The sequence below is a fragment of the Silene latifolia genome, chromosome 8, assembly GCF_048544455.1.
Source record: "Silene latifolia isolate original U9 population chromosome 8, ASM4854445v1, whole genome shotgun sequence".
Lineage (NCBI taxonomy): Eukaryota > Viridiplantae > Streptophyta > Magnoliopsida > Caryophyllales > Caryophyllaceae > Silene > Silene latifolia.
In genome coordinates, this window is record NC_133533.1 from 91,651,017 (window position 1) to 91,661,713 (window position 10,697).

A 10,697-nucleotide genomic window follows, 5' to 3' on the forward strand; every position below is an offset into this window, starting at 1 on the left:
GACAAGGGTATATGGCTGGATGATGTAGGGGCGGCGGAGGGTGATGATGCGGCTGTCGAATGGGAGGAAAGCACCGATGAGGCTAGGGGTAAATGGTTACTTGTTGGAAAATTATGGGCATCGAGATCAATCAACGTCAAAGCTGCTACCGAGACAATGATTCGCTTATGGAATCCGTCTAAACCAGTCCTGGGAAACGTGGTCGATGCTAAGGAGAAAACTTTCGTCTTTCGATTTGATAGTGAACGAGATAAGGCGAGAGTGATGGACGGCCAACCGTGGCACTTTGAAAAATTTGTATGGTGTTTTAACGAACCAAATCAAGCGGGCAAGGTAACTGATGTCCCTCTTTGTCATTTTCCTATTTGGTCTCGAGTTTACGACCTACCTATCGCGGGTAGGGCTAGCTTATCAAATATTCGGAGAATTGGAGAGAATCTGGGTACCTTTTTGGAGGCCGATCTAGGGCAAAATTATGAATTGGATAGAGCTGTTCGCATTCGAATCATTCATGATGTTCAACAACCTTTAAAAGCTTCAGTCCCCATTAAAATGAAGGATGGTCGAATTGTTAACTTTGATGTTAAGTATGAGCGATTACCCATTTTTTGTTACGGCTGCGGAGTAATGGGACATGGGGAGAAAGACTGCGAACATGGCCCGTACGATGATGAGGATCTTGTGTTCGGAGAGTGGTTGCGTGCGTCCCCATGGAAGGTGACGAAAACTGCTAGTGAGGGGGCGGGGAAGGCTAAAAGGAATTTGAACCCGACTTTTGATATGGAAAGAAAACAGGAAGCGGTGAAGGATATTTCTTTAATGATTGAACGCCTTCAAGCTATTGCTATCGATTTCAAGACTAAGAAAAGCGGCTCAAAAAATCAAAATTCGGGGACGAAGCAAGCTGGTGAGGGAGATATGGGAGAGCAGGGGTTGGAGGACCGTGGCAGTAATAGTGAGGAGGGGAATTTCAGACAGATTGTGGAGGGGATGGTGGATAAGTTCACTGAACAACAGGGGATGGGGGATATGTCGGGTGCTCAACTGGAAGACAGGGGGGCAGTAGGATGGGAAGACGAAGTGCAGGGGGTGGAGGAAGAATCTGGGATGGGCTCAAATCTGAGAGGACACTCGGGGTTGGGGACAAAGAAACGAAGGGAGTGGAAGAAACTTGCAAGGGTCCAGGGAAGGGACGATAATTGTGAGATGATGGGGGCAACGAGTGGAAGTAAGCGTGAGAGAGCAGAGGAAGAGGGGGTTGGTTCGGTGAAGAAGATCAAAGCTATGGCAGACGGGGGCGTCTTGATACCTGAGGCGGTGGTTGAGGGCACTCAACCCCGCCGGGCCCAATGAATCTCCTAAGTCTCAACTGTCGGGGATTGGGCAACCCCGACACGGCCGCCACGCACTTTTTGTGCGTAAGGAAGCCCCGGCCATGTTGTTTCTTTGCGAGACGAAGCTATGTGGTCGTGATATGAGGAGGGTAAGGGAACGATTGGATGGCTACTATGGTATGGAAGTGGATAGTGTGGGGCGTTCGGGGGGTCTCGCTTTTCTTTGGAGGAAGGAAATTGATTGTCAGTTCGTGTCTGCGTCAGTTCATCATATGGACTTCCATGTAAAGGAGGGAGGGAAGGAATGGAGGGTTACTGGATTCTATGGTTGGCCTTCTGTCTCGGACCGCCACCTTTCATGGTCGTTGCTTCGTTTACTTCATAGTCAGTCCGAGTTACCGTGGATTTGCATTGGGGATTTTAATGAGATTTTATATTCAACTGAAATGAAAGGAGGGAGTCGGGCTCAATGGCAAATGAACAACTTTCAAACAGCTATTGATGATTGTGGTTTAAGACCGGTGACTTGGGAAGGGTATGCGTATACTTTCGACAATGGACAAGCTGGAGACGCGAACCGACAATGTTTACTGGACCGTGCTTTGTGTTCGGAGTCTTGGACTGATTTGTTTCCATATGCTAAAGTTTATCACTTGGTTAGAGAATGGTCTGACCATGCTCCTATTCGGTTGGCTTTTGATAGACGTGAGATAGGGAGCAAAACGAGATCCCGGTTCAGGTTTGAACAAGTGTGGGTGGGGGAAGAGGGGTGCGAGGAGGCAATTCGAAGGGGTGTGGAACGGGGCAATGGGGATTTGGCTGACACCATATCAGCTTGTGCAAAGGAGCTCTGCGCTTGGAAAAAAATCAGCATTGGTAAGATAAACCGTTCAATTGAAAGTAAAAGGCGACAGTTGATACGATTAAATGAAGGGCCGAGGACTGAGGAGAATGTGAAGAAGCGCAAAAAGGTGGTGGCTGAGATCGCAGGCCTACTCAAACAGGAGGAGCAATATTGGAGACAACGGTCGCGGGCTCTTTGGTTGAAGGACGGAGATCGAAACACAAAATTTTTCCATACAAGAGCAGGGGAGCGACGTTCGAAGAATTTCATCGGGATGCTAATTGACGATGAGGGCAGGGAATGCACGGGAAACGAGGAGGTCGCAAGAGTGGCAAATAATTATTTTCAGGATTTGTTCACAACAGCTGATCCGTCGGGTATGGATGAGGTTCTCACGGGTCTTGAGGGACGCGTGACGGATAGAATGAATATGTTCTTACGGGCGGAATATGGTGAGGCCGAGGTGACTGAAGCTCTTAATCAAATGCACCCGTTGAAGGCGCCGGGTCCGGATGGGATGAATGGTCTATTTTATCAGACATATTGGCATGAAATTGGTCCTAATGTGGTGAGTACTGCATTATCTATTTTACGGGGACATGAGTCGCCAGCTAGGTTAAATAAAACCAACATCGTCCTAATTCCGAAGAAAAAAGCACCTGACAAAATTCGGGATTTTCGCCCATCACTTGTGTAATGTTGCTTATAAACTCGTCTCGAAGGTGTTGGCCAATCGCCTAAAGCTCTTTCTCGGTGATATCATTTCGAAAAATCAAAGCGCTTTTTACTCCGGGGCGTCTTATTTCGACAACATCTTGATTGCTTTTGAGATGTTTCACTTTATGAAGAATAATAGACATACGGAGGGATATATGGCTTTAAAATTAGATATGGCGAAGGCGTATGATAGGGTCGAATGGGAATTCTTGCGACGAGTTTTGGTGACTATGGGGTTCGATTTCCATTGGGTCCAACGGGTTATGAGTTGCGTTTCTACGGTGACATTCTCGGTGCTGATAAATGGTTCTCCCAGTGATGAATTTAAGCCGAGCCGTGGTCTGAGACAAGGAGACCCGTTATCCCCATATCTTTTTCTCCTTTGTGCAGAAGCATTATCAAATATGCTACGGAGGGCGGTCGAGAATAACTCCCTGCATGGTATACGTATCTTGAACTCGGCACCTGCTATTTCCCATCTCCTTTTTGCGGATGATAGCATCTTCTTTGTCCGAGCCAATATTGAGGACGCGGATATTATCAATTCTATACTTCGAAATTATGAGAGAGCTTCAGGACAATTAGTGAGTTTGGAGAAGACGACGGTGGCGTTTAGCAAGGGAGTGGGGATGGCCCAACGTGCTGTGGTGGCGGCTAGGCTGGGGGTTAGTGAGGTGGGGGAACATGCTAGGTACCTTGGTCTCCCTACGGTGATAGGTCGATCGAAGAAAATTATTACGGATATTATCCGTGATAAATTGCGTAAAAGATTACAAGGATGGCGCGGAAAATGTTGTCGAGGGCTGGTAAGGAGGTTCTTATAAAGGCCGTGGCCAATTCACTCCCTACCTACGTGATGAGTGTGTTTAAGATTCCGCTAAATTTTTGTGATGAACTTCGGTCTTTGGTGGCCCGTTTTTGGTGGGGCATGACGAGAACAAGAGAGGAATTCACTGGGTGGCATGGCGTAAAATGGCGAGACCAAAAGGCAGTGGCGGAATTGGATTTAGGGATTTCCATCTCTTTAATCTTGCGCTTCTAGCTAAACAAGGCTGGCGTTTAGTCACCAACACGGACAGCCTATGGGCGAGACTAATGAAAGCTAAATACTTCCCAACTGGAGAGTTTATGACCGCTAATTTGGGATATAACCCTAGCTACACGTGGCGTAGTATTTTGGAGGCGAGGGAAGCGTTGAGCAAAGGTTTGAGAAGGAGAATTGGTGACGGGATGGAGACGATGGTGTGGGGGCATGCCTGGGTTCCTAATACGCAGTCGGGGAGGATAATTTCACCGTGTTTACCGGGTAACGAGAATATGAAGGTGGCGGAGTTGATTGCACCGAATAGTGGGGGCTGGGATTTAGCGAAATTGGACCTCCTTTTACCGTTTGAACGGGAACGGGTTCTCAATATTCGTATTAGCAATGTGAGTCGGAGAGACATATGGTATTGGAGTCTTGAAAAAGATGGGATTTACACGGTTCGAAGTGCCTACAAGATGCTTGCTTTGGGACCCGGGGATATGGCGGGTGGATCAAGTTGGGAACGTGAACGTTGGCTTTGGAACAGATTATGGAGTACTCCGGTTTGGCCCAGAATCAAACTCTTCGCCTGGCAGCTGTGTAATGAAGCATTAGCGACAAGGGCGAACATTGCAGCTCGACTTGGAGGTGAGTTCCTTTCCTGTCCTTTATGTCTTTCAAATATTGAGTCAAGTGTCCATTTATTTAGAGATTGTGGAGTAGCTCATTGGGTGTGGGATGGTTTGGGCGTTGAGGGAGTGACGGCAGCTAGGGGAGGGGATATTAAATCCTGGGTGGAGGAATGTTGGAGGAACATGGACGAAGATGATTGTGTGAAGTTCTTGACCGGCTGTTGGGCAATGTGGGAGTTCCGTAACAAAGTCGTGTTTGATAATGTGGTTGTGGAACCGGAGCTGATTGTAAGACGCACCAAAGACGTGATTGCTGAGGGTGTGGGAGACTGGGGAGAAGGGACTATTGGGACGCGTGCTGTACAGCGAAGAAGAGGGAGGAATATTGGAGAGGAGCAAGGCCGAAACCTGCGAAAGAAGGCCATGTGAAGCTTAATGTGGACGCGGGGTGAAAGAGGGGAAGGGGGGTTGGGACGGGTGCGGTATGTCGGGATTCGAGTGGCTTGGTGCTATGGGGTTTGTCTGTTTATCGCTTGCAGGAATGGGAGGTTCACTATGCGGAAGCCATGGCTATCCTGGATGGGCTCGAAGAAGCTGTCAACCGTGGGATTACTAAAATCGAGGTCGAAAGCGATTGCCTGCCCGTGGTGAATGCTATAAGAGAAAGAAGAACTGGTCGAAGTGCCTTTGCGTTAGTTATTGATGATATTATAGAACTTAGTTTACGTTTTGATTCTTTTTGTTGTTCACATGTTAGTCGATCAAACAATTGTGTTGCGCATGAGTTAGCTCATTTAGTTCCACGTACAATAGGTAAGGTTATATGGGACGCGAGATTGCCGCCGTCTGCGAATGCTGCTGTAATTTTCGATCGTAATGCTATTGAGTAATGCCTTTTAGGCATTTTCCTTCAAAAAAAAAAAAATATTCCCGTAATCGATAACTCATTAAGCATCATAATTACTCGTATTTTGCAATGATGATCTAATTGAATTGTTTATGTATTCTGTTCACAATGTTTTATTTGCTTACACAAAATCTTGTTTAAGACGAAGGGTCTTAAATCTTAAGACGGACAAATTGGGCAAATGCCGACGAGCAATAATTGATGTCGGAAGCAACCAATTTGTGATGTCTAATGTGTAAGAGGTTAAGTATGCGAGGGGACTAAATTATTATTGCATGCCTCCATTGTGGGACGTACACTATGGAGTATGATGTGTGATGTTTTGGTACGTGTTAATTTGCGAGAAAAGCAAATGTCACATTGCACAATTTGTTTTGTTTAACGGTTTGTGGAGTACTAATATGTTTTCGTTATCGATCTTCATACATCATGTATGGTGATTAATTATCCAGTGGAATTTAATACATGAACACTTGTTTCTTTGCATAAATGTCTTCATGTGGGTAAGTGGGTTTTTTACATTACTATGGACTTTGATGCAATGTTATAACATCTTTATCATGGACTCATGGTTATTAATGACGCATTTATATTAAGATGGTGGTTATGAATTGATGATCATTTTAATATAGTTTTGCAATAGTTTACTGTAATATTGGTGTAACTATTCACAGTTAATTTTTTTTAATTAAGAAATAGTGGTCGATTGATCTTAATCAAATGACCTGCATTTTTTGAATCCTATATTGCTCTGTATCAATTGCCATATGTGCTCATTTAATGTGATGATGCCTTGATTGCAACGGTACGAAGGGAGTAATTCTTTTTGTTATGTAAGCGTGTGTATACGTATTGTATATATAGCCTACAACTGTCAACATTGTTAACAATTTTTTATTGAAACATGCTTCGTGATATGACAAATTTCGTCTGTGGCTTTAAATGACTTACTTCTATGTTGAGACATGATTGTTAATGAGTTAAATACTTAATATGGTCAATATGAAGTATTTGTACATATTATGACTAAGAGGACATTTTTTTATATTGAAATTATAATCTGTAATAACATTGATTATTTGCTCTAAGGAGTAAGGAGTGAGTGTAAATATAATTAATGCTCTCCTTGATATGAGTGGTCTTATACGAGTGCTCGTATGGTTCAATGTCCTAGTGTATTGGTTTTGGGTGGTGTCAAATTGCGGTATCATGACTTGGGACACCCTAAGTCGGTTTAAGGAGTAGTTGGATACTCACCCATGAAAAGGGACATATTTTATGTCAATTTCTGTCTCATTGTTCTTTGAATTTTTGTTTTTATTTGGGGGCAAATTTAATGAGATGGGTATAACTATCAAAATTTGATAGTTGTTTATTGATTTTTCTATAATATATGTCATGTTAAGTATGGCTGTTGACATATTTGTTTGATGATCTACTTGTATAATGATCATGAACATGATAGCGAAGATTGATTTCTATATTTTCTACTATCATAGATTATATTGTCATATATATGTAGATTGTCTTGATCAATGTTTTCGGTTTGATGTTAATAACTAGTAAGTATCAATATGTTCTTGATAACTGTCAATGCATTGATACATTCGTGATCTTGTACTACTAGTTGATAAGGTTGTCTATAGTATTTGTACTATGCCAGTTTACTATTGTACTCAGACTTTTTTTTTTTTATATGTATCTTATTATATGATGTTATATAATAAAAGAGTATGGGTCTTAAGAAGTGGAATGATTACATTACGTAATCTCTGTTGAATGTTATACACGAATATGTGTGTATTGAGAGGTAATATATGGGTTTATATATGTGTTTTGATACTGGTCTTGGATTTTTAATTTTGTCTTAAGTCTCCCATTGAATTTTAATGAACATGTGTTGAGAAATGTTTATGAAAAATAGTGTTTTGATCCATGGATTTTTGATCGGTTATTTAAGTTATTTAATTGATTTATTTACCATATAAATGATGGTTTGTGATAACCATGATAAGATTATGGGGTCGTGGTGGTTTTTCATGTAAGAGGTAAATCAATAGCATTGAATATTCAATTATTGAAAATCCGGTTATGGAGTTGTCATGTGTTGTAGGATTATTGACAAGTTGGTCTTTGACACAAAGCAAAGATTATTTACCTTGTAAAAGGTGGTTCTGTCTTCGTGTTCTTCTATGAAGGACATGGGGGAGGTAATATGATCCTCGGTATTAGGATCAAGTGTGAGTGTATGTTATTCTCCAGTTAATACTCTCAATGGTCGAGTATGACACTTTTATTCAATAATGAAAGTGGAGCTATTACTCGGGTTTTCACAAGGGCTTAATTATTGCGGTTTCACAAGTTGAGTAAGTATACTAGTATAGCTAGTACTCATCTTTGGTAAAGGATTAAGCAAGTGTGAAAATGTATAAAGTAAACCATGAATTATGGTTTGTCCTATGTCATTTTCCATCGGTTTTAGAGGGATAGTATTTTGCAAATTGAAGTACCAAATGTAGAAGGTGATTTTCTACTAGTGATAGTGTATTTTACTTGGGAAAGTACCATGAGTATATGGATTTCCAAGATCGAATTTGCATTATGAGTTTGACATTGGAGTTGATATGCGTAGTGTTAGCCTAGCCGGTTAAAAGGCTAAGTAGCTGAAGAAAATAATCTACGATTTTCCTTAAAGTATTTGACCAATTTCATTCATATAATTTTTTGATAGTGAATAACGGTGCGCACCGGGGTGTTTGTTATAATAACACAGTTTATAGACTATTATAAATGGGAATTGATATTGGTTGTCTTTTGTGAGATCTCAGTTTTAGTTGATCACTTTGCATAAAGGGTCAACTAGGGACTTGACCGGTTATAAAGTCTGTTGACGGGATGAGACTAAAACTCGTATAAGATCCTTGGCGATAGGATACCCAATTCCCCTCTAATACAATGTTTGAGGCTGAATTCAATGTGGAAGGCCTATTGTTAAGAGATTGAAGCACACGATAATTTATATCCCGAGGTGTGTGCTTAGACTTGCATGTTGTAAGATTGATCTTTTGAAAAAGTGTGTTTGCAAGGACACGATGAAAAGAATCAACCTATATGAACATGAAGTACAGCCGCTTCAAGGGAGTATGGGTTTGACTCCTGATATGTTCATGAATAGATATGGGACACTAGGCTTGTAAATAAGTGTCGGTTTTGTAACTTTAGAAGTAAATTAATTTATGTGTGAGTTATCTTCATGTATTCAAAATGGGTAGAAAGGGTTCAATGCTTAGTCACACCCCGATACTCGAATATTTGGAATGTGTAATTTCACTAAGTGGAAATTCAATCTTCGTGACATTTTCATTTATGCATAAATTGGTATGTTTGTTAGCTTACTTAAAATCTTGAATTACGCTTAAATGGGGGAGGAATGTTGGTAATTTAAGTGTAATTACCGGTTCATTTTAGCGTGTTTGGGTTTGGTTCGTAGATGGGTAAGCTCGTTATAATATAATGTAAGTTCGGGTAGTACGGAGTGTACACTTGCATAATTATTTACGAATTTACGGAATAGTTTTCATTTGAACAACTACGATAGAGGGGATTCGGGACAATACTCGGGAAACTTTGACGGGTTTTAATTCCCACAATAGACATTAAATATGTCAAGATTTGTGAAAAGTGACAACTCTTCACAAATACATTCCCCTGTAACCTTCATATCTATATAAATAGACATGGATTGAAGATGTTTGTGACATAGCAAAATAATCTCATCTTCTGCATCATAGAACGACATAACAATCTACACACAATACTTCTGAATTACTTCTCTAATTTGTGGTTTGTGCCCAAAATCAGAGGGACGCCGTCTTATCTCAATAGGAAATTCGATTTAACCCGGGCACAAATAAGGGTCGAATTATTCTATTAGGAAAGCGAAGTCGATTCGGTGTGGTTAATTATTGTCAATCCTTATTCGTACATACTCAAATTTCTAACAAAACTATAACAGATGTAATACATCAGATGTACAATCCACTTACTGAACTTTAGACTTTTGTCAAACTTTTAATGAATTTACAAAATACCCACAAACAGTAGTAATTAAACAAATAAATCAATATAACTAATTCACAGTCTATTGCTAAGCCACCCAAATGGATCAATTAAACTTCCAGAGGATTGAATAACATTCAACAATAAAAAGACATAAACAAAATGAGAAATGTTGTTCGATCTCTTCGTCCTAATAATTTGTCTATCTTTAATTAAAATACCCTCATAAAAAATAAACAAGATAACAAATAATTGGAACGAAGGGTGTAAAATATGTATTAATACCTGCATATGTAGAGAAGTTAGCTTCAATGTTGAGATTGAGATCCCTCTTCCTCCTTCATTTCTTAAGATATTTGTTCATGTTTGACCAAAACACTGATTGCATAATATGTAGAGTAGTCAGGATACCGGCCATGATGCTCCATTACTAATTGGGCACATTTAAGGTCCAATAATTTATTACTCTGTACCCCTTTCATCACATGCATAGTATGCATTGCTGTCGTTGACCTTCATTTATAATACAGAATAATGACAATGGGTCTCAGGTTCGAATCCTCACTTTCGGCTCCCCTCTATTGTAAATTGTAATGCGACTAAAAGTGATCTTCCTTAGACCAAAAAATATAGAAGATGAACCACTTGAATGCGAGAGTACAGAAAGTTGAAGAAATTAAAGGACAGTAGGTCTTCCTTAAGATGGGTCTTTTCCGTATTAGGTTTAAGACGGAGAAAATAAGACCCATTTAAAATAAAATGTGACTATCTACCTAGTATAAAAGCTAGGTTCTTTAAAAGCTTCTGATTAGCCGATAAAATTCATAAAATTGACTTTGTATGGGTCCCCCATGTTTTAAATCTCATTTAATTACCCTCTCTCCTCTCTAATAAATTTCTACTCTATTCTGATTATTCAATTGTCAATTCTTAATTACTCAAATTCAATAATTAGTGATAATAATTGTAAACCAGTTATCGCTCTCCAACCCACTTTAAATAATCTTCTTTACTTTTAATTTCAACAAGTCAACTGTTACATAAAAAAAAAAGTTTCATGTTCAAAGAAAATGATGTTTAAAAAAGAAGTACGGAGTATAGTAAATAAATATAAATTCCTTAAAAAATAATATTTTAATAAAAAAATATCAGCTATCTAAAAATATTATGTGTATAATTG

General features: G+C 40.1%; 2 protein-coding genes across 2 annotated transcripts in view; one reads left to right on the forward strand and one right to left on the reverse strand.

Moving 5' to 3' along the window:
• The window catches only part of LOC141597075 (F-box protein At4g22280-like), a 218,174-nt gene extending 208,137 nt beyond the window's left edge, over nt 1-10,037 (reverse strand). Inside the window, exon 1 of the mRNA XM_074417408.1 lies at nt 9,803-10,037. The gene's annotated coding sequence lies outside the window, so the exon portion shown is untranslated. The remainder of the gene's footprint in view (nt 1-9,802) is intronic.
• LOC141595522 (uncharacterized) lies at nt 1,436-2,875 on the forward strand. Its single transcript, XM_074415487.1, has one exon. The coding sequence runs from the start codon at nt 1,436-1,438 to the stop codon at nt 2,873-2,875; it is 1,440 nt and encodes a 479-aa protein (XP_074271588.1).
• Nucleotides 10,038-10,697: the final 660 nt, after the last annotated feature.

What these genes read in the sequence shown, in the direction of transcription:
- LOC141595522 (XM_074415487.1), top strand. Translation starts at nt 1,436, where the DNA reads ATGTTGTTTCTTTGCGAGACGAAGCTATGTGGTCGTGATATGAGGAGG.